Here is a 25,649-nt window from a genome sequence, read left to right on the forward strand (position 1 = left end):
CCAAGGAGCTGCTAGAGCATCTATCAGCGTTGCTCCCGGGTCCCTGGACCTGGATCCGTAACAAGGAAGCTTGGCGTTCTGGCGAGACGCCATGAGATGTTGAATAAACATTTTCTTAAGGTAACCCTCCAATTTTTTATCCATTGGATCTGAAAAAGCACAACTGTCCTCAACCGGGATAGTGGTACGCTTTGCTAAAGTAGAAACTGCTCCCTCCACCTTAGGGACCGTCTGCCATAAGTCCCGTGTAGTGGCGTCTATTGGAAACATTTTTCTAAATATAGGAGGTGGGGAAAAGGGCACACCGGGTCTATCCCACTCCTTGCTAATAATTTCTGTAAGCCTTTTAGGTATAGGAAAAACGTCAGTACACACTGGCACCGCATAGTATCTATCCAGCCTACACAATTTCTCTGGAATAACAACTGTGTTACAGTCACAGAGCAGCTAATACCTCCCCAAGCAATACACGGAGGTTCTCAAGCTTAAATTTAAAATTAGAAATCTCTGAATCAGGTTTCCCCGAGTCAGAGATGTCACCCACAGACTGAAGCTCTCCGTCCTCATATTCTGCATACTGTGACGCAGTATCAGACATGGCCCTAACAGCATTTGCGCGCTCTGTATCTCTCCTAACCCCAGAGCTATCGTGCTTGCCTCTTAATTCAGGCAATCTAGATAATACCTCTGACAGGGTATTATTCATGATTGCAGCCATGTCCTGCAAGGTAATCGCTATGGGCGTCCCTGATGTAATTGGCGCCATATTAGCGCGCGTCCCCTGAGCGGGAGGCGAAGGGTCTGACATGTGGGGAGAGTTAGTCGGCATAACTTCCCCCTCGACAGAACCCTCTGGTGATAATTCTTTTATAGATAAATTACTGATCTTTACTGTTTAAGGTGAAATCAATACATTTAGTACACATTCTCCTATGGGGCTCCACCATGGCTTTCAAACATAATGAACAAGTAGGTTCCTCTGTGTCAGACATGTTTAAACAGACTAGCAATGAGACTAGCAAGCTTGGAAAACACTTTAAAACAAGTTTACAAGCAATATAAAAAACGTTACTGCGCCTTTAAGAAACACAAATTTTCCCAAATTTTGAAATAACAGTGAAAAAATGCAGTTACACTAACGAAATTTTTACAGTGTATCTAATAAGTTAGCAGAGCATTGCACCCACTTGCAAATGGATGGTTAACCCCTTAATACCAAAAACGGAATAACAAATGACAAAAACGTTTTTTAAACAGTCACAACTGCCACATCTCTACTGTGGCTTTTTACCTCCCTCAATACGACTTTTGAAGCCTCTTGAGCCCTTCAGAGAAGTCCTGGATCATGCAGGAAGAAGCTGGATGTCTGTGTCTGTAATTTTTGCTGTGCAAAAAAAAACGCAAAAATAGGCCCCTCCCACTCATATTACAACAGTGGGAAGTCTCAGGGAACTGTTTCTAGGCAAAATTCAAGCCAGCCATGTGGAAAAAAACTAGGCCCCAATAAGTTTTATCACCAAACATATGTAAAAAACGATTAAACATGCCAGCAAACGTTTTAAAATACACTTTTATAAGAGTATGTATCTCTATTAATAAGCCTGATAGCAGTCGCTATCACTGCATTTAAGGCTTTACTTACATTACTTCTGTATCAGCAGCATTTTCTAGCAAATTCCATCCCTAGAAAAATATTTTAACTGCACATACCTTATTGCAGGAAAACCTGCACGCTATTCCCCCTCTGAAGTTACCTCACTCCTCAGAATATGTGAGAACAGCAAAGGATCTTAGTTACTTCTGCTAAGATCATAGAAAACGCAGGCAGATTCTTCTTCTAAATACTGCCTGAGATAAACAGTACACTCCGGTACCATTTAAAAATAACAAACTTTTGATTGAAGAAATAAACTAAGTATAAAACACCACAGTCCTCTTACGACCTCCATCTTAGTTGAGAGTTGCAAGAGAATGACTGGATATGGCAGTGAGGGGAGGAGCTATATAGCAGCTCTGCTGTGGGTGATCCTCTTGCAACTTCCTGTTGGGAAGGAGAATATCACACAAGTAATGGATGATCCGTGTACTGGATACACTTAACAAGAGAAATAGTAGCATTACTTCTGATATGGACTTGAGTGAAGAAAGCAGGCAGTGAAGCTCATCAACGCTGATTGCTTATGGAGCTGTTGATATGAGTCGGGATGGTTTTGCAGAAAGACTCTTCCTGCATCTCCAAACTCCAACTTTCATCCAAGCTTTCACTGAGAGGCTGACAAGACTACTTAAAACTCCCATCCCATCTCGAAGAGTACTACCCTCCATAAGAGACTATTCTGTTATCTTCTAACACTTCTCTGTCAACCTCCTGTGACGAAAGGCAAAGAATAACTGGGTGATGAGGGAAGTGGGGGAGGTATTTAAGCCTTTGGCTGGGGTGTCTTTGCCTCCTCCTGGTGGCCAGGTTATGTATTTCCTAAAAGTAATAAATGTAGCTGTGGACTGTCCCCGTTTTAAGAAGACAAGTATTATCCAGGACCTCTAAAGCCATCATCATGCTAAATAAAGGGATATTAACCCTGGGTGATTTAATCTGTTTATGTTTGGTGCATGGACGACCTATACAACAAAGACACAGGATTCCAGTTTCATCTTTTTATTGAGGTGGGTTTAGTATAACACACAGATCCCAAGGATGTGCAAATTACATTACTTGGTAGAGAGGAATCCCAGGAGAATCCAGATTTTACATTTCCAGTTCAGTCCCCCCCCACGCTACCCCCTGAAATATTAGCATGTTCGGCAAGGCAACATATAGCAGCTAACCCTGTGAAAGGCATTCACATATATATCAGAGTTCTTACACATCAACATAGCTTTTACATGTGATGCAGCACCTATACAACACACAGTCTCACACACACACTCACGGTCTGCGGAAATGCAGAGACCCGTGCAACCACTCACAGGGTCATACATGATGAAAACACACTGCATGCATCACGGGCTGTTATATAGGGAGCATCAGCCCAAATTACCAACACCCACCAAGTTTAGTGTTATATTAACTTATTTCTTAACAGCTAAATAGTCCATAAGTAGCATGAGTTACATTGAGAGATTTGCCGGCTTATTATGTCAGGGATTTCATAATTTAAGGGCCTCTAACAGGATAAAATAACATTTACAAATATGGACAACTGCTTAGTTCAGTGTTACCCTTATGCCTGATCAGTGCACAGAGAGAGCGCAAGCGGCTCTGTGAGACAGCTATAGTTTTATTCTGTATTAGAAGAATCAACGGCGGAACACAAGCCTCCAGTTATATCCAGGTATTTAATAATGCCCAGTTAGACGGGAGGCCCTGTGGAGATTAGTGTTGACCACTCAGGATGTTTAACATTGTAGAGGAGCAGCAGATACATGAAAGGGAATTAGACGCCAGGGTATGCTTGGTATAGATATGGCGCACAACATTTTATATCTAGAGCAAAGGAACCTAGAGCTGTTCACTACAGATAATAGTACAAAGTCTGAATAGACAAGTTTGTTTGCTTAGAGTACCATTATGTACTTCCCACAAGCAACAAACACAGAACTACTAGAGATACCAGGTTTAATTCATGCATACCCAGTGCTACTGAACAACACCCAAGTAGAACATATGGCTGCAAAGGTGAAACGGAGGGCACTTACTCTTGCAGTAATTTCCAACCAGACCAATGGGGCACAGACAGTCAGTAGCAGCGACTCTGCTCTCATTCTCTCACCGACACAAGCAGCCCCTCTGCTCTCACCGACACAAGCAGCTCCTCTGCTCTCATTCTCTCACCGACACAAGCAGCCCCTCTGCTCTCATTCTCTCACCGACACAAGCAGCCCCTCTGCTCTCATTCTCTCACCGACACAAGCAGCTCCTCTGCTCTCATTCTCTCACCGACACAAGCAGCCCCTCTGCTCTCATTCTCTCACCGACACAAGCAGCCCCTCTGCTCTCATTCTCTCACCGACACAAGCAGCCCCTCTGCTCTCATTCTCTCACCGACACAAGCAGCCCCTCTGCTCTCATTCTCTCACCGACACAAGCAGCCCCTCTGCTCTCATTCTCCCACCGACACAAGCAGCCCCTCTGCTCTCATTCTCTCACCGACACAAGCAGCTCCTCTGCTCTCATTCTCCCACCGACACAAGCAGCCCCTCTGCTCTCATTCTCTCACCGACACAAGCAGCCCCTCTGCTCTCATTCTCTCACCGACACAAGCAGCCCCTCTGCTCTCATTCTCTCACCGACACAAGCAGCTCCTCTGCTCTCATTCTCTCACCGACACAAGCAGCCCCTCTGCTCTCATTCTCTCACCGACACAAGCAGCCCCTCTGCTCTCATTCTCTCACCGACACAAGCAGCCCCTCTGCTCTCATTCTCTCACCGACACAAGCAGCCCCTCTGCTCTCATTCTCTCACCGACACAAGCAGCCCCTCTGCTCTCATTCTCTCACCGACACAAGCAGCCCCTCTGCTCTCATTCTCCCACCGACACAAGCAGCCCCTCTGCTCTCATTCTCTCACCGACACAAGCAGCCCCTCTGCTCTCATTCTCTCACCGACACAAGCAGCCCCTCTGCTCTCATTCTCTCACCGACACAAGCAGCTCCTCTGCTCTCATTCTCTCACCGACACAAGCAGCCCCTCTGCTCTCATTCTCTCACCGACACAAGCAGCCCCTCTGCTCTCATTCTCTCACCGACACAAGCAGCCCCTCTGCTCTCATTCTCTCACCGACACAAGCAGCCCCTCTGCTCTCATTCTCTCACCGACACAAGCAGCCCCTCTGCTCTCATTCTCTCACCGACACAAGCAGCCCCTCTGCTCTCATTCTCTCACCGACACAAGCAGCCCCTCTGCTCTCATTCTCTCACCGACACAAGCAGCCCCTCTGCTCTCATTCTCTCACCGACACAAGCAGCCCCTCTGCTCTCATTCTCCCACCGACACAAGCAGCCCCTCTGCTCTCATTCTCTCACCGACACAAGCAGCCCCTCTGCTCTCATTCTCTCACCGACACAAGCAGCCCCTCTGCTCTCATTCTCCCACCGACACAAGCAGCCCCTCTGCTCTCATTCTCCCACCGACACAAGCAGCTCCTCTGCTCTCATTCTCCCACCGACACAAGCAGCTCCTCTGCTCTCATTCTCTCACCGACACAAGCAGCCCCTCTGCTCTCATTCTCCCACCGACACAAGCAGCCCCTCTGCTCTCATTCTCTCACCGACACAAGCAGCCCCTCTGCTCTCATTCTCTCACCGACACAAGCAGCCCCTCTGCTCTCATTCTCTCACCGACACAAGCAGCCCCTCTGCTCTCATTCTCCCACCGACACAAGCAGCCCCTCTGCTCTCATTCTCTCACCGACACAAGCAGCCCCTCTGCTCTCATTCTCTCACCGACACAAGCAGCCCCTCTGCTCTCATTCTCTCACCGACACAAGCAGCCCCTCTGCTCTCATTCTCTCACCGACACAAGCAGCCCCTCTGCTCTCATTCTCTCACCGACACAAGCAGAGAGACTGCTCTCATTCTCCTACCGACACAAGCAGAGAGACTGCTCTCATTCTCCTACCGACACAAGCAGAGAGACTGCTCTCATTCTCCTACCGACACAAGCAGAGAGACTGCTCTCTCTCCCACTGACACAAGCAAAGAGACTGCTCTCTCTCCCACCGACACAAGCAAAGAGACTGCTCTCTCTCCCACCGACACAAGCAAAGAGACTGCTCTCTCTCCCACCGACACAAGCAGAGAGACTGCTCTCTCCCACCAACACAAGCAGCCACTCTGCTCTCATTCTCTCACCGACACAAGCAGCGACTCTGCTCGCTCTCACTGACACAAGCAGCGACTCTGCTCGCTCCCACTGACACAAGCAGCGTCTCTGCTCGCTCTCACTGACACAAGCAGCGACTCTGCTTGCTCTCACTGACACAAGCAGCGACTCTGCTTGCTCTCACTGACACAAGCAGCGTCTCTGCTCGCTCTCACTGACACAAGCAGCGACTCTGCTCGCTCTCACTGACACAAGCAGCGACTCTGCTCACTCTCACTGACACAAGCAGCGACTCTGCTCGCTCTCACTGACACAAGCAGCGACTCTGCTCGCTCTCACTGACACAAGCAGCGACTCTGCTCGCTCTCACTGACACAAGCAGCGACTCTGCTCGCTCTCACTGACACAAGCAGCGACTCTGCTCGCTCTCACTGACACAAGCAGCGACTCTGCTCGCTCTCACTGACACAAGCAGCGACTCTGCTCGCTCTCACTGACAAGCAGCGACACTGCTCGCTCTCACTGACACAAGCAGCGACTCTGCTCGCTCTCACTGACACAAGCAGCGACTCTGCTCGCTCTCACTGACACAAGCAGCGACTCTGCTCGCTCTCACTGACACAAGCAGCGACTCTGCTCGCTCTCACTGACACAAGCAGCGACTCTGCTCGCTCTCTCACTGACACAAGCTTTAGTTATCTTGGTGTTTATATTGTGATCTATACATTATAATCATCCAATCTAAATATTGGATCTAAAGCACAGAACCCTTTAGAAGACACATTATTTACATCAGATCCATTGCTATTCAACTGTAGTGAGCTACGGTCTAGTCAGGGTTGATAAATTATAAATACGTCAGAAACCTTTTATGACAACTAGCAAATGACACATTATTGAGGCTACATTAGCAGCGTACGTCACACAAACACAATCACAGAGACAACTGTCATTAGACAGCAACTAGTAACAGAGGGTCTCGCAGCTGCCCAGTGGCTTATTGCTATTTATAAGGGTTCAGGTCATGTAAGTTAACCCAGTTCCTGGTGGGCCTTTTGCCTTTATAGTGGGAGACTTGGTACAGATTGTTATGCTCCCTTGGCCAGCCACATTAGCCTGTAGGAAGAGAGTGAGTGCAGGGAGTGCTGTGAGTGCAGGAAGAGAGGGTTCTAGATGAGTCACAAAGGTCACGGCGTCTGTCCTCCTGGCCGCTTCGTTTTGAAAGAGCCAAGCAGTGACTGCACACCCCGGCGAACACTAGAGCCCACTCTGCGAGCAACAGAGTCTGCAGGGGGCGTTGGCAAGCAGGAAGAGCCCTGGGGCCGGGCGTCGAGACACTTCTGATATCGCAGCTAAAGAGGGGAGAAAACGGACAGTTACCAATCAAAAGTGTAGCAAGCGAAACAAGATAAACTAGTGAGGAGAAAAGAAGGATTACCATGCAGGCAGCTTGCACAGCTTCAGACAAATGCGCGGCGTTAGGGTCGCACCAGAACATGTGACAGATGAAGACCGTTGGAGCCTCAGCCATGATAAATGCAAATGTGTGGACATCTCTCCCAACCCCCATAAACGAGAGGAATCTCACCCGACACTCGCTGAGCGGCTCCTCTGTCTGTAACAGAACCATGGTGTTATTTATCTACAATTAAAGGGACAGTAACACAGTGTATAATAACCAGTTATGTTGTGCTGCTATAGAAGAACATATCACACAAGTCAATGTTTTTATAACAAATTAACATCCTGCAAATATTTATAAACATTTTACAGCCTCACACCTAACATCAGACTCCAGATTTTACAAGGTTATTCACCTGACTGGTCTCTCTCCAATCAAGATATTGAGTGCAATTATTTTTCATTTCTGTTGGGCTATCATGGAATTATTTTTAAATCTCATTGTAATATTCCAATCTTTTACTCCCCCTCTGCTGTGTCTCAAACCCCGCCTCCCACGTTTACCCTCCTCTCTCTTTCCAAAGCCTCACACCTAACATCTGACTCCAGATTTGGAAGCACTTAGACCACAGACAACAAAGATAGTCACTGTTAGTAAAAAATTGTATTGTTTTACAGTTATCAGTTAGAGTAAATTAGGGACATACATGTAGCAGGGTTAGCCTTGAGTAGTCAAGTGGTGTAATTGCAAGGTCTGAGAATTAGAAAAAGGAAATTTATGCTTACCTGATAAATTGATTTCTTCTACGATACGACGAGTCCACTGATTCATCCTTACTTGTGGGATATTATCCTCCTGCTAACAGGAAGTGGCAAAGAGCACCATAGCAGAGCTGTCTATACAGCTCCTCCCTTCCCTCCACCCCCAGTCATTCGACCGAAGGTATAGGAAGAGAAAAGAAAAGCTAAAAGGTGCAGAGGTGACTGAAGTTTTGAAAACAAAAATATAATCTGTCTAATATGACAGGGAGGGCCGTGGACTCGTCGTATCGTAGAATAAATCAATTTATCAGGTAAGCATAAATTTCCTTTTCTTCTACTAGATACAACAAGTCCACGGATTCATCCTTTACTTGTGGGATACAATACCAAAGCTACAGGACACGGATGAACGGGAGGGACAAGACAGATACCTAAACGGAAGGCACCAGTGCTTGAACAACTTTTCTCCTAAAAATAGCATCAGAAGAAGCAAAAGTATCAAATTTGTAAAATTTGGAAAAGGTATGAAGGGAAGACCAAGTCGCAGCCTTACAAATCTGTTCAACAGAAGCATCGTTTTTAAAAGCCCATGTGGAAGCCAACGCTCTAGTAGAATGAGCTGTAATTTTTTCAGGAGGCTGCTGCCCAGTATGGAGGTATGCCAAACGGATGATGCTTTTCAGCCAAAAAGAAAGAGAGGTAGCCGTAGCTTTTTGACCCCTACACTTTCCAGAATAAACAACAAATAGGGAAGATGTTTGACGGAAATCCTTGGTCGCTTGTAAGTAAAACTTCAAGACACAAACCACGCCCAAATTATGTAACAGACGCTCCTTCTTAGACGAAGGATTAGGACACAGGGAAGGAACAACAATTTCCTGATTAATATTCTTATTTGAAACAACCTTAGGAAGAAATCCAGGTTTAGTACGCAAAACCACCTTATCAGAATGGAATATAAGATAAGGCGAATCACACTGTAACGCAGAAAGCTCAGACACCCTTCGAGCAGAAGAGATAGCAACTAAGAACAAAACTTTCCAGGATAAAAACAGAATTTATGTTTACCTGATAAATTTCTTTCTCCAACGGTGTGTCCGGTCCACGGCGTCATCCTTACTTGTGGGATATTCTCTTCCCCAACAGGAAATGGCAAAGAGCCCAGCAAAGCTGGTCACATGATCCCTCCTAGGCTCCGCCTACCCCAGTCATTCGACCGACGTTAAGGAGGAATATTTGCATAGGAGAAACCATATGGTACCGTGGTGACTGTAGTTAAAGAAAATAAATTATCAGACCTGATTAAAAAAACCAGGGCGGGCCGTGGACCGGACACACCGTTGGAGAAAGAAATTTATCAGGTAAACATAAATTCTGTTTTCTCCAACATAGGTGTGTCCGGTCCACGGCGTCATCCTTACTTGTGGGAACCAATACCAAAGCTTTAGGACACGGATGAAGGGAGGGAGCAAATCAGGTCACCTAAATGGAAGGCACCACGGCTTGCAAAACCTTTCTCCCAAAAATAGCCTCAGAAGAAGCAAAAGTATCAAACTTGTAAAATTTGGTAAAAGTGTGCAGTGAAGACCAAGTCGCTGCCCTACATATCTGATCAACAGAAGCCTCGTTCTTGAAGGCCCATGTGGAAGCCACAGCCCTAGTGGAATGAGCTGTGATTCTTTCGGGAGGCTGCCGTCCGGCAGTCTCGTAAGCCAATCTGATGATGCTTTTAATCCAAAAAGAGAGAGAGGTAGAAGTAGCTTTTTGACCTCTCCTTTTACCTGAGTAAACAACAAACAAGGAAGATGTTTGTCTAAAATCCTTCGTAGCATCTAAATAGAATTTTAGAGCGCGAACGACATCCAAATTGTGCAACAAACGTTCCTTCTTTGAAACTGGTTTCGGACACAGAGAAGGTACGATAATCTCCTGGTTAATGTTTTTGTTAGAAACAACTTTTGGAAGAAAACCAGGTTTAGTACGTAAAACCACCTTATCTGCATGGAACACCAGATAAGGAGGGGAACACTGCAGAGCAGATAATTCTGAAACTCTTCTAGCAGAAGAAATTGCAACTAAAAACAAAACTTTCCAAGATAATAACTTAATATCAACGGAATGTAAGGGTTCAAACGGAACCCCCTGAAGAACTGAAAGAACTAAATTGAGACTCCAAGGAGGAGTCAAGGGTTTGTAAACAGGCTTAATCCTAACCAGAGCCTGAACAAAGGCTTGAACGTCTGGCACAGCTGCCAGCTTTTTGTGAAGTAACACCGACAAGGCAGAAATCTGTCCCTTCAGGGAACTTGCCGATAATCCTTTTTCCAATCCTTCTTGAAGGAAGGATAGAATCCTAGGAATCTTAACCTTGTCCCAAGGGAATCCTTTAGATTCACACCAACAGATATATTTTTTCCAAATTTTGTGGTAAATCTTTCTAGTTACAGGCTTTCTGGCCTGAACAAGAGTATCGATAACAGAATCTGAGAAACCTCGCTTCGATAAAATCAAGCGTTCAATCTCCAGGCAGTCAGCTGGAGTGAAACCAGATTCGGATGTTCGAACGGACCCTGAACAAGAAGGTCTCGTCTCAAAGGTAGCTTCCAAGGTGGAGCCGATGACATATTCACCAGATCTGCATACCAAGTCCTGCGTGGCCACGCAGGAGCTATCAATATCACCGACGCCCTCTCCTGATTGATCCTGGCTACCAGCCTGGGGATGAGAGGAAACGGCGGGAACACATAAGCTAGTTTGAAGGTCCAAGGTGCTACTAGTGCATCCACTAGAGCCGCCTTGGGATCCCTGGATCTGGACCCGTAACAGGGAACTTTGAAGTTCTGACGAGAGGCCATTAGATCCATGTCTGGAATGCCCCACAGCTGAGTGACTTGGGCAAAGACTTCCGGATGGAGTTCCCACTCCCCCGGATGCAATGTCTGACGACTCAGAAAATCCGCTTCCCAATTTTCCACTCCCGGGATGTGGATAGCAGACAGGTGGCAGGAGTGAGACTCCGCCCATAGAACAATCTTGGTCACTTCTTCCATCGCTAGGGAACTCCTTGTTCCCCCCTGATGGTTGATGTACGCAACAGTCGTCATGTTGTCTGATTGAAACCGTATGAACTTGGTCCTCGCTAGCTGAGGCCAAGCCTTGAGAGCATTGAATATCGCTCTCAGTTCCAGAATATTTATCGGTAGAAGAGATTCTTCCCGAGACCAAAGACCCTGAGCTTTCAGGGATCCCCAGACCGCGCCCCAGCCCATCAGACTGGCGTCGGTCGTGACAATGACCCACTCTGGTCTGCGGAATGTCATCCCTTGTGACAGGTTGTCCAGGGACAGCCACCAACGGAGTGAGTCTCTGGTCCTCTGATTTACTTGTATCTTTGGAGACAAGTCTGTATAGTCCCCATTCCACTGACTGAGCATGCACAGTTGTAATGGTCTTAGATGAATGCGCGCAAAAGGAACTATGTCCATTGCCGCTACCATCAACCCGATCACTTCCATGCACTGAGCTACGGAAGGAAGAGGAACAGAATGAAGTATCCGACAAGAGTCCAGAAGTTTTGTTTTTCTGGCCTCTGTTAGAAAAATCCTCATGTCTGAGGAGTCTATAATTGTTCCCAAGAAGGGAACCCTTGTTGACGGGGATAGAGAACTCTTTTCCACGTTCACTTTCCAGCCGTGAGATCTGAGAAAGGCCAGGACGATGTCCGTGTGAGCCTTTGCTCGAGGAAGGGACGACGCTTGAATCAGAATGTCGTCCAGGTAGGGTACTACTGCAATGCCCCTTGGTCTTAGCACCGCTAGAAGGGACCCTAGTACCTTTGTGAAAATCCTTGGAGCAGTGGCTAATCCGAAAGGAAGCGCCACAAACTGGTAATGTTTGTCCAGGAATGCAAACCTTAGGAACCGATGATGTTCCTTGTGGATAGGAATATGTAGATACGCATCCTTTAAATCCACCGTGGTCATAAATAGACCTTCCTGGATGGAAGGAAGGATAGTTCGAATGGTTTCCATCTTGAACGATGGGACCTTGAGAAATTTGTTTAAGATCTTGAGATCTAAGATTGGTCTGAACGTTCCCTCTTTTTTGGGAACTATGAACAGATTGGAGTAGAACCCCATCCCTTGTTCTCTTAATGGAACAGGATGAATCACACCCATTTTTAACAGGTCTTCTACACAATGTAAGAACGCCTGTCTTTTTATGTGGTCTGAAGACAACTGAGACCTGTGGAACCTCCCCCTTGGGAGAAGTCCCTTGAATTCCAGAAGATAACCCTGGGAGACTATTTCTAGCGCCCAAGGATCCAGAACATCTCTTGCCCAAGCCTGAGCGAAGAGAGAGAGTCTGCCCCCCACCAGATCCGGTCCCGGATCGGGGGCCAATATTTCATGCTGACTTGGTAGCAGTGGCAGGTTTCTTGGCCTGCTTTCCCTTGTTCCAGCCTTGCATTGGTCTCCAAGCTGGCTTGGCCTGAGAAGTATTACCCTCTTGCTTAGAGGACGTAGCACCTTGGGCTGGTCCGTTTTTACGAAAGGGACGAAAATTAGGTCTATTTTTTGCCTTGAAAGGCCGATCCTGAGGAAGGGCGTGGCCCTTACCCCCAGTGATATCAGAGATAATCTCTTTCAAGTCGGGACCAAACAGCGTTTTCCCCTTGAAAGGAATGTTTAGTAGCTTGTTCTTGGAAGACGCATCAGCCGACCAAGATTTCAACCAAAGCGCTCTGCGCGCCACAATAGCAAACCCAGAATTCTTAGCCGCTAACCTAGCCAATTGCAAAGTGGCGTCTAGAGTGAAAGCATTAGCCAATTTGAGAGCATTGATTCTGTCCATAATCTCCTCATAAGGAGGAGAATCACTATCGAGCACCTTTATCAGTTCATCAAACCAGAAATATGCAGCTGTAGTGACAGGGACAATGCATGAAATGGGTTGTAGAAGGTAACCCTGCTGAACAAACATCTTTTTGAGCAAACCTTCTAATTTTTTATCCATAGGATCTTTGAAAGCACAACTATCCTCTATGGGTATAGTGGTGCGTTTGTTTAAAGTAGAAACCGCTCCCTCGACCTTGGGGACTGACTGCCATAAGTCCTTTCTGGGGTCGACCATAGGAAACAATTTTTTAAATATGGGGGGAGGGACGAAAGGAATACCGGGCCTTTCCCATTCTTTATTAACAATGTCCGCCACCCGCTTGGGTATAGGAAAAGCTTCTGGGAGCCCCGGCACCTCTAGGAACTTGTCCATTTTACATAGTTTCTCTGGGATGACCAAATTTTCACAATCATCCAGAGTGGATAATACCTCCTTAAGCAAAATGCGGAGATGTTCCAACTTAAATTTAAATGTAATCACATCAGATTCAGCCTGCTGAGAAATGTTCCCTAAATCAGTAATTTCTCCCTCAGACAAAACCTCCCTGGCTCCCTCAGATTGAGTTAGGGGCCCTTCAGAGATATTAATATCAGCGTCGTCATGCTCTTCAGTAACTAAAACAGAGCAGCCACGCTTACGCTGACAAGGGTTCGTTTTGGCTAAAATGTTTTTGACAGAATTATCCATTACAGCCGTTAATTGTTGCATAGTAAGGAGTATTGGCGCGCTAGATGTACTAGGGGCCTCCTGGGTGGGCAAGACTCGTGTAGACGAAGGAGGGAATGATGCAGTACCATGCTTACTCCCCTCACTTGAGGAATCATCTTGGGCATCATTGTCATTATCACATAAATCACATTTATTTAAATGAATAGGAATTCTGGCTTCCCCACATTCAGAACACAGTCTATCTGGTAGTTCAGACATGTTAAACAGGCATAAACTTGATAAGAAAGTACAAAAAACGTTTTAAAATAAAACCGTTACTGTCACTTTAAATTTTAAACTGAACACACTTTATTACTGCAATTGCGAAAAAACATGAAGGAATTGTTCAAAATTCACCAAATTTTCACCACAGTGTCATAAAGCCTTAAAAATATTGCACACCAAATTTGGAAGCTTTAACCCTTAAAATAACGGAACCGGAGCCGTTTTAAGCTTTAACCCCTTTACAGTCCCTGGTATCTGCTTTGCTGAGACCCAACCAAACCCAAAGGGGAATACGATACCAAATGACGCCTTCAGAAGTCTTTTCTAAGTATCAGAGCTCCTCTCACATGCGACTGCATGCCATGCCTCTCAAAAACAAGTGCGCCACACCGGCGCGAAAATGAGACTCTGCTTATGCTTTGGGAAAGCCCCTAAGAAATAAGGTGTCTAATACAGTGCCTGCCGATATTATTATATCAAAATACCCAAATAAAATGATTCCTCAAGGCTAAATATGTGTTAATAATGAATCGATTTAGCCCAAAAAAGTCTACAGTCTAAATAAGCCCTTGTGAAGCCCTTATTTACGATCGTAATAAACATGGCTTACCGGATCCCATAGGGAAAATGACAGCTTCCAGCATTACATCGTCTTGTTAGAATGTGTCATACCTCAAGCAGCAAGAGACTGCACACTGTTCCCCCAACTGAAGTTAATTGCTCTCAACAGTCCTGTGTGGAACAGCCATGGATTTTAGTTACGGTTGCTAAAATCATTTTCCTCATACAAACAGAACTCTTCATCTCTTTTCTGTTTCTGAGTAAATAGTACATACCAGCACTATTTGAAAATAACAAACTCTTGATTGAATAATGAAAAACTACAGTTAAACACTAAAAAACTCTAAGCCATCTCCGTGGAGATGTTGCCTGTACAACGGCAAAGAGAATGACTGGGGTAGGCGGAGCCTAGGAGGGATCATGTGACCAGCTTTGCTGGGCTCTTTGCCATTTCCTGTTGGGGAAGAGAATATCCCACAAGTAAGGATGACGCCGTGGACCGGACACACCTATGTTGGAGAAAGCTTAATATCCATGGAATGCATAGGTTCAAAAGGAACCCGTTGAAGAACATTGAGAACTAAATTCAAACTCCATGGCGGAGCAACCGGTTTAAACACAGGCTTGATTCTGACTAAAGCCTGACAAAAAGACTGAACGTCTGGGACATCCGCCAGACGCTTGTGTAGTAAAATTGACAAAGCATAAATTTGTCTCTTTAAGGAACTAGCTGATAATCCCTTCTCCAATCCTTCTTGGAGTAAGGACAAAACCCTAGGATTCCTAACCCTACTCCATGAGTAGCCCTTGGATTCGCACCAATAAAAATATTTACGCCATATCTTATGGTAAATTTTTCTAGTGACAGGCTTACGAGCCTGAATCAAAGTATCAATGACCGTCTCAGAGAATCCCCGCTTAGATAAAACTAAGCGTTCAATCTCCAGGCAGTCAGCTGCAGAGAATTTAGATTTGGATGTTGGAACGGACCTTGGATGAGAAGGTCCTGTCTCAGTGGTAGTTTCCATGGTGGCAGAGATGACATTTTCACCAGATCTGCATACCAAGTCCTGCGTGGCCACGCAGGCGCTATCAGGATTATCGAAGCACATAAGCCAGGTTGAACGACCAAAGTACTGCTAAAGCATCTATCAGTACTGCTTGGAGATCCCTTGATATCGAACCGTAACAATGAAGTTTGGCATTCTGACGAGATGCCATCAGATCCAATTCCGGTGTGCCCCATTGACGGATCAATGCCGCAAACACCTCCGGATGGAGCTCCCACTCCCCCGGATGAAAAGTCTGACGACTTAGAAAATCCGCTTCCCAGTTCTCTACTCCTGGGATATAGATTGCTGATAGATGGCAAGAGTGAGTCTCTGCTCATCGAATTATCTTGGAAACCTCTATCATCGCTAGAGAACTCTTTGTTCCCCCTTGATGATTGATATATGCTACAGTCGTGATATTTTCCGACTGGAATCTTATGAATTTGGTCAAAGCCAACTGAGGCCATGCTTGAAGCGCGTTGAATATTGCTCTCAGTTCCAGAATATTGATTGGTAGTAGGGATTCCTCCTGAGTCCAAACACCCTGAGCCTTCAGGGAATTCTAGACTGCACCCCAGCCCAAGAGGCTGGCGTCCGTTGTCACTATGACCCATGCTGGCCTGCGGAAGCACATTCCCTGGGACAGACGATCCTGTGACAACCACCAAAGAAGAGAGTCTCTGGTCTCTAGATCCAGATTTATCTGAGGAGATAAATCCGCATAATCCCCATTCCACTTTGAGCATGCACAGCTGCAGTGGTCTGAGATGAAAGCGAGCAAACAGAACGATGTCCATTGCCGCTACCATTAATCCAATGACCTCCATAAACTGCGCCACTGATGGCCGAGGAATGGACTGAAGTGCTCGGCAAGTAGTTAGGATCTTTGATTTTCTGACCTCCGTCAGAAAAATTTTCATGTCCACCGAGTCTATCAGAGTTCCCAGGAATTGAACTCTTGTCTGTGGAACTAGTGAACTCTTTCCTATATTCACCTTCCACCCGTGAGTTCTTAGAAAAGCCAACACGATGTCCGTGTGAGATTTGGCTAGATGGTAAGTTGACGCCTGAATCAAAATATCGTCCAGATAGGGCGCCACTGCTATGCCCCACGGCCTTAGAACCGCCAGAAGGGACCCTAACCGTCGAAAGGGAGAGCCACAAACTGGTAGCGTTTGTCCAGGAAGGCGTACCTGAGAAACTGGTGATGATATTTGTGGATAGGAATGTGCAGATACACATCCTTCAAGTCCACGGTGGTCATATATTGACCCTCCTGGATCATTGGTAAAATTGTTCGTATGGTCTCCATCTTGAACGATGGGACTCTGAGAAATTTGTTTAGGCATTTGAGATCTAAAATCGGTCTGAAGGTTCCCTCATTTTTGGGAACCACGAACAGATTTGAGTAAAACCCCTGCCCCGCCCATGTTCTAGTTTTGGAACTGTACAGATTACACCCATGGTATATAGGTCTTCTACACAGCATAAGAACGCCTCTCTTTTTTATCTGGTCTACAGACAAACATGAAAGATGAAATCTCCCTCTTGGGAGAAAATCCTTGAATTCTAGTCGATACCCCTGGGTCACGATTTCTAATGCCCAGGGATCCTGAACATCCCTTGCCCAAGCCTGAGCGAAGAGAGAAAGTCTGCCCCCTACTAGATCCGGTCCCGGATCGGGGGCTGCCCCTTCATGCTGTCTTGGTAGCAGCTACGGACTTCTTGGCCTGTTTACCTTTATTCCAGGTCTGGTTAGGTCTTCAGACTGACTTGGATTGCGCAAAATTCCCCTCCTGCTTTGTGGCGGAGGAGGAAGAAGAGGGTCCACCTTTAAAGTTTCGAAAGGAACGAAAATAATTTTGTTTAGCCCTCATTTTAACAGTCTTGTCCTGAGGAAGGGCATGACCTTTTACCTCCAGTAATGTCGGAAATGATTTCCTTTAGTTCAGGCCCGAATAGGGTCTTACCTTTAAAAGGAATAGCTAAAAGTTTAGATTTTGATGACACATCAGCAGACCAAGACTTAAGCCATAACGCTCTACGCGCTAAAATGGCAAAGCTTGCATTTTTTGCTGCTAATTTAGCCATTTGAAAAGCGGCATAGGTAATAAAAGAATTAGCTAGCTTGAGAGCCGTAAGAGACTCAACCTTAAGAGACTCCTCTAGAGCCTCAAACCAAAAAGCTGCTGCTGCAGTAGTAACTGGAAAAATGCACGCTATAGGTTGTAGAAGAAAACCCTGATGAATAAACAATTTTGAAGAAAATAAAAACTATCATTTTAACACCTCTTTAACTTTAACTCTTCCTATTACTAGTATAGGCAAAGAGAATGACTGGGGGTGGAGAGAAGGGAGGAGCTATATATACACAGCTCTGCTGTGGTGCTCTTTGCCACTTCCTGTTAGCAGGAGGATACTATCCCACAAGTAACGATGAATCCGTGGACTCGTCATATCTAGTAGAAGAAATCTAGTTTTCAAAGCTAAATGACATGAAAAGGTTAAGAAATTAACAATGACAATCGCAAAGTTATTTCATTACAAATAACATTTTATTTATAAATCTCAGGGTGTTCACTGTCCTTTTAAGAAAGAAGTAGCCCTGACATCTTGTGACACAACCCCCTCTATCTGTGTATAACAGTGACTGCCCTGTGTTACACACACACACACCTCTATCTGTGTATAACAGTGACTGCCCTGTGTTACACACACACACCTCTATCTGTGTATAACAGTGACTGCCCTGTGTTACACACACACACACACACCTCTATCTGTGTATAACAGTGACTGCCCTGTGTTACACACACACACACACCTCTATCTGTGTATAACAGTGACTGCCCTGTGTTACACACACACACACCTCTATCTGTGTATAACAGTGACTGCCCTGTGTTACACACACACACACCTCTATCTGTGTATAACAGTGACTGCCCCTGTGTTACACACACACACACCTCTATCTGTGTATAACAGTGACTGCCCTGTGTTACACACACACACACCTCTATCTGTGTATAACAGTGACTGCCCTGTGTTACACACACACACACCTCTATCTGTGTATAACAGTGAGTGCCCTGTGTTACACACACACACACACCTCTATCTGTGTATAACAGTGACTGCCCTGTGTTACACACACACACCTCTATCTGTGTATAACAGTGACTGCCCTGTGTTACACACACACACACCTCTATCTGTGTATAACAGTGACTGCCCTGTGTTACACACACACACACACCTCTATCTGTGTATAACAGTGACTGCCCTGTGTTACACACACACACACACCTCTATCTGTGTATAACAGTGAGTGCCCTGTGTTACACACACACACACACCTCTATCTGTGTATAACAGTGACTGCCCTGTGTTACACACACACACACCTCTATCTGTGTATAACAGTGAGTGCCCTGTGTTACACACACACACACACCTCTATCTGTGTATAACAGTGACTGCCCTGTGTTACACACACACACCTCTATCTGTGTATAACAGTGACTGCCCTGTGTTACACACACACACACCTCTATCTGTGTATAACAGTGACTGCCCTGTGTTACACACACACACACCTCTATCTGTGTATAACAGTGACTGCCCCTGTGTTACACACACACCTCTATCTGTGTATAACAGTGACTGCCCTGTGTTACACACACACACACCTCTATCTGTGTATAACAGTGACTGCCCTGTGTTACACACACACCTCTATCTGTGTATAACAGTGACTGCCCTGTGTTACACACACACACACCTCTATCTGTGTATAACAGTGACTGCCCTGTGTTACACACACACACACCTCTATCTGTGTATAACAGTGACTGCCCTGTGTTACACACACACACACCTCTATCTGTGTATAACAGTGACTGCCCTGTGTTACACACACACACCTCTATCTGTGTATAACAGTGACTGCCCTGTGTTACACACACACCTCTATCTGTGTATAACAGTGACTGCCCTGTGTTACACACACACACACCTCTATCTGTGTATAACAGTGACTGCCCTGTGTTACACACACACACCTCTATCTGTGTATAACAGTGACTGCCCCTGTGTTACACACACACAATGTACAATATGGCTTAAACAGTGTCACCAGATAAGAAATCACTGTACCTGTTGGTGTATGATGGTGACAGTAGCAGAAGCCACGCTGACGGTGACCGGTGTCCACTCATTTCTAGGTGAGTTCATAGCAGTCTGCAGGTTGCTGTTTATAACTTCCATTCCTTAAACAAAGGATGTGGTTACATGTGAGAGATACAGCACAGTTCCTTACAAAAAAGGTCCAACTTCACAGGCTCGTGCGCAGCCAATCCACTGGCACATGCAACCCCACAGAAATGCGCGCAGCCAATCCGCTGGCATGTGCAGGCCCACAGGCTCACACAGTACAATGCCCACAGGCTCACACAGTACAATACCTACAGGCACACACAGTACAATACCTACAGGCTCACACAGTACAATACCCACAGGCTCACACAGTACAATACCTACAGGCTCACACAGTACAATACCTACAGGCACACACAGTACAATACCTACAGGCACACACAGTACAATACCCACAGGCACACACAGTACAATACCTACAGGCTCACACAGTACAATACCTACAGGCACACACAGTACAATACCTACAGTCTCACACAGTACAATACCCACAGGCTCACACAGTACAATACCTACAGGCTCACACAGTACAATACCTATAGGCTCCCACAGTACAATACCTACAGGCTCACACAGTACAATACCTACAGGCACACACAGTACAATACCTACAGTCTCACACAGTACAATACCTACAGGCTCACACAGTACAATACCCACAGGCTCACACAGTACAATACCTACAGTCTCACACAGTACAATACCTACAGTCTCACACAGTACAATACCCACAGGCACACACAGTACAATACCCACAGGCTCACACAGTACAATACCTACAGTCTCACACAGTACAATACCTACAGGCTCACACAGTACAATACCTGCAGGCTCACACAGTACAATACCTACAGGCACACACAGTACAATACCTACAGGCACACACAGTACAATACCTACAGGCACACACAGTACAATACCTACAGGCTCACACAGTACAATACCTACAGGCTCACACAGTACAATACCTACAGGCTCACACAGTACAATGCCTACAGGCACACACAGTACAATACCCACAGGCACACACAGTACAATACCCACAGGCTCACACAGTACAATGCCTACAGGCTCACACAGTACAATACCTACAGGCTCACACAGTACAATACCTACAGGCTCACACAGTACAATACCTACAGGCTCACACAGTACAATACCTACAGGCTCACACAGTACAATACCTACAGGCTCACACAGTACAATACCTACAGGCTCACACAGTACAATGCCTACAGGCACACACAGTACAATACCCACAGGCACACACAGTACAATGCACACAGGCTCACACAGTACAATACCTACAGGCTCACACAGTACAATACCTACAGGCTCACACAGTACAATACCTACAGGCACACACAGTACAATACCCACAGGCACACACAGTACAATGCACACAGGCTCACACAGTACAATACCTACAGGCTCACACAGTACAATACCTACAGGCTCACACAGTACAATACCTACAGGCACACACAGTACAATACCTACAGGCTCACACAGTACAATACCTACAGGCTCACACAGTACAATGCACACAGGCTCACACAGTACAATACCTACAGGCTCACACGGTACAATACCTACAGGCTCACACAGTACAATACCTACAGGCTCACACAGTACAATGCACACAGGCTCACACAGTACAATACCTACAGGCTCACACAGTACAATACCCACAGGCACACACAGTACAATACCCACAGGCACACACAGTACAATACCTACAGGCTCACACAGTACAATACCTACAGTCTCACACAGTACAATACCCACAGGCACACACAGTACAATACCTACAGGCTCACACAGTACAATACCCACAGGCACACACAGTACAATACCTACAGGCTCACACAGTACAATACCCACAGGCACACACAGTACAATACCCACAGGCACACACAGTACAATACCTACAGGCTCACACAGTACAATACCCACAGGCACACACAGTACAATACCTACAGGCTCACACAGTACAATACCTACAGGCACACACAGTACAATACCCACAGGCTCACACAGTACAATACCCACAGGCTCACACAGTACAATACCCACAGGCTCACACAGTACAATACCCACAGGCTCACACAGTACAATACCTACAGGCACACACAGTACAATACCCACAGGCTCACACAGTACATTACCTACAGGCTCACACAGTACAATGCACACAGGCTCACACAGTACAATACCTACAGGATCACACAGTACAATACCTACAGGCTCACACAGTACAATACCTACAGGCTCACACAGTACAATACCTACAGGCTCACACAGTACAATACCTACAGGCTCACAAAGTACAATACCTACAGTCTCACACAGTACAATACCTACAGGCTCACACAGTACAATACCCACAGGCTCACACAGTACAATACCTACAGACTCACACAGTACAATACCCACAGGCTCACACAGTACAATACCTACAGGATCACACAGTACAATACCTACAGGCTCACACAGTACAATACCTACAGGCTCACACAGTACAATACCTACAGGCTCACACAGTACAATACCTACAGGCTCACACAGTACAATACCCACAGGCTCACACAGTACAATACCCACAGGCTCACACAGTACAATACCTACAGGATCACACAGTACAATACCTACAGGCTCACACAGTACAATACCTACAGGCTCACACAGTACAATACCTACAGGCTCACACAGTACAATACCTACAGGCTCACACGGTACAATACCTACAGGCTCACACGGTACAATACCTACAGGCTCACACAGTACAATACCTACAGGCTCACACGGTACAATACCTACAGGCTCACACAGTACAATACCTACAGGCTCACACAGTACAATACCTACAGGCTCACACAGTACAATACCCACAGGCTCACACAGTACAATACCTACAGGCACACACAGTACAATACCTACAGGCACACACAGTACAATACCTACAGGCTCACACAGTACAATACCTATAGGCTCACACAGTACAATACCTATAGGCTCACACAGTACAATACCTATAGGCTCACACAGTACAATACCTATAGGCACACACAGTACAATACCTAGAGGCTCACACAGTACAATACCTACAGGCTCACACAGTACAATACCTACAGGCTCACACAGTACAATACCTACAGGCTCACACAGTACAATACCTACAGTCTCACACAGTACAATACCCACAGGCTCACACAGTACAATACCCACAGGCTCACACAGTACAATACCCACAGGCTCACACAGTACAATGCACACAGGCTCACACAGTACAATACCTACAGGCACACACAGTACAATACCTACAGGCTCACACAGTACAATACCTACAGGCTCACACAGTACAATACCTGCAGGCTCACACAGTACAATACCTACAGGCTCACACAGTACAATACCTACAGGCTCACACAGTACAATACCTACAGGCACACACAGTACAATACCTACAGGCTCACACAGTACAATACCCACAGGCTCACACAGTACAATACCCACAGGCTCACACAGTACAATACCTACAGGCTCACACAGTACAATACCTACAGGCACACACAGTACAATACCTACAGGCACACACAGTACAATACCTACAGGCACACACAGTACAATACCTACAGGCACACACAGTACAATACCTACAGGCACACACAGTACAATACCTACAGGCACACACAGTACAATACCTACAGGCACACACAGTACAATACCTACAGGCTCACACAGTACAATACCCACAGGCTCACACAGTACAATACCTACAGGCTCACACAGTACAATACCTACAGACTCACACAGTACAATACCTACAGGCTCACACAGTACAATGCACACAGGCTCACACAGTACAATACCTACAGACTCACACAGTACAATACCTACAGGCTCACACAGTACAATACCTACAGGCTCACACAGTACAATACCTACAGGCTCACACAGTACAATACCTAGAGGCTCACACAGTACAATACCTACAGGCTCACACAGTACAATACCTACAGGCTCACACAGTACAATACCTACAGGCTCACACAGTACAATACCCACAGGCTCACACAGTACAATACCCACAGGCTCACACAGTACAATACCCACAGGCTCACACAGTACAATACCCACAGGATCACACAGTACAATACCCACAGGATCACACAGTACAATACCTACAGGCTCACACAGTACAATACCTACAGGCTCACACAGTACAATACCTAGAGGCTCACACAGTACAATACCTACAGGCTCACACAGTACAATACCTACAGGCTCACACAGTACAATACCTATAGGCTCACACAGTACAATACCTACAGGCTCACACAGTACAATACCTACAGTCTCACACAGTACAATACCCACAGGCTCACACAGTACAATACCTACAGGCTCACACAGTACAATACCTACAGGCTCACACAGTACAATACCCACAGGCTCACACAGTACAATACCTACAGGCACACACAGTACAATACCTACAGGCACACACAGTACAATACCTACAGGCTCACACAGTACAATACCTATAGGCTCACACAGTACAATACCTATAGGCTCACACAGTACAATACCTATAGGCTCACACAGTACAATACCTATAGGCACACACAGTACAATACCTAGAGGCTCACACAGTACAATACCTACAGGCTCACACAGTACAATACCTACAGGCTCACACAGTACAATACCTACAGGCTCACACAGTACAATACCCACAGTCTCACACAGTACAATACCTACAGGCTCACACAGTACAATACCCACAGTCTCACACAGTACAATACCTACAGTCTCACACAGTACAATACCTACAGGCTCACACAGTACAATACCTACAGTCTCACACAGTACAATACCCACAGGCTCACACAGTACAATGCACACAGGCTCACACAGTACAATACCCACAGGCTCACACAGTACAATGCACACAGGCTCACACAGTACAATACCTACAGGCTCACACAGTACAATACCCACAGGCTCACACAGTACAATACCTACAGGCTCACACAGTACAATACCTACAGGCTCACACAGTACAATACCTACAGGCTCACACAGTACAATACCTGCAGGCTCACACAGTACAATACCTACAGGCTCACACAGTACAATACCTACAGGCTCACACAGTACAATACCTACAGTCTCACACAGTACAATACCTACAGGCTCACACAGTACAATACCTACAGGCTCACACAGTACAATACCTACAGGCTCACACAGTACAATACCCACAGGCTCACACAGTACAATACCTACAGGCACACACAGTACAATACCTACAGGCTCACACAGTACAATACCTACAGGCTCACACAGTACAATACCCACAGGCTCACACAGTACAATACCTACAGGCTCACACAGTACAATACCTACAGGCACACACAGTACAATACCTACAGGCTCACACAGTACAATACCTACAGGCTCACACAGTACAATACCCACAGGCTCACACAGTACAATACCTACAGGCTCACACAGTACAATACCCACAGGCTCACACAGTACAATACCTACAGGCTCACACAGTACAATACCCACAGGCTCACACAGTACAATACCTACAGGCTCACACAGTACAATACCTACAGGCTCACACAGTACAATACCCACAGGCTCACACAGTACAATACCTACAGGCTCACACAGTACAATACCTACAGGCTCACACAGTACAATACCTACAGGCACACACAGTACAATACCACAGGCTCACACAGTACAATACCCACAGGCTCACACAGTACAATACCTACAGGCTCACACAGTACAATACCTACAGGCTCACACAGTACAATACCTACAGGCTCACACAGTACAATACCTACAGGCTCACACAGTACAATACCTACAGGCTCACACAGTACAATACCCTACAGGCTCACACAGTACAATACCTACAGGCTCACACAGTACAATACCTACAGGCTCACACAGTACAATACCTACAGGCTCACACAGTA

The 25,649-nt window shown here is 46.0% G+C and overlaps 1 protein-coding gene across 2 annotated transcripts in view; it reads right to left on the reverse strand.

Annotated features, from left to right (window-relative positions):
* Positions 1 to 5,409: 5,409 nt before the first annotated feature.
* The window catches only part of APBB1 (amyloid beta precursor protein binding family B member 1), a 248,072-nt gene continuing 227,832 nt past the window's right edge, over positions 5,410 to 25,649 (reverse strand). For both annotated transcript variants that reach the window (XM_053708844.1, XM_053708843.1), the window contains exons 12-14: positions 19,588 to 19,700; positions 7,260 to 7,436; positions 5,410 to 7,173 (exon numbers count right to left, since the gene is read on the reverse strand). In XM_053708844.1, the coding sequence (XP_053564819.1) occupies positions 7,009 to 7,173; positions 7,260 to 7,436; positions 19,588 to 19,700 (455 nt within the window). In that variant the 3' untranslated portion in view covers positions 5,410 to 7,008. The remainder of the gene's footprint in view (positions 7,174 to 7,259; positions 7,437 to 19,587; positions 19,701 to 25,649) is intronic.

Source organism: Bombina bombina, chromosome 3, assembly GCF_027579735.1.
Source record: "Bombina bombina isolate aBomBom1 chromosome 3, aBomBom1.pri, whole genome shotgun sequence".
NCBI lineage: Eukaryota > Metazoa > Chordata > Amphibia > Anura > Bombinatoridae > Bombina > Bombina bombina.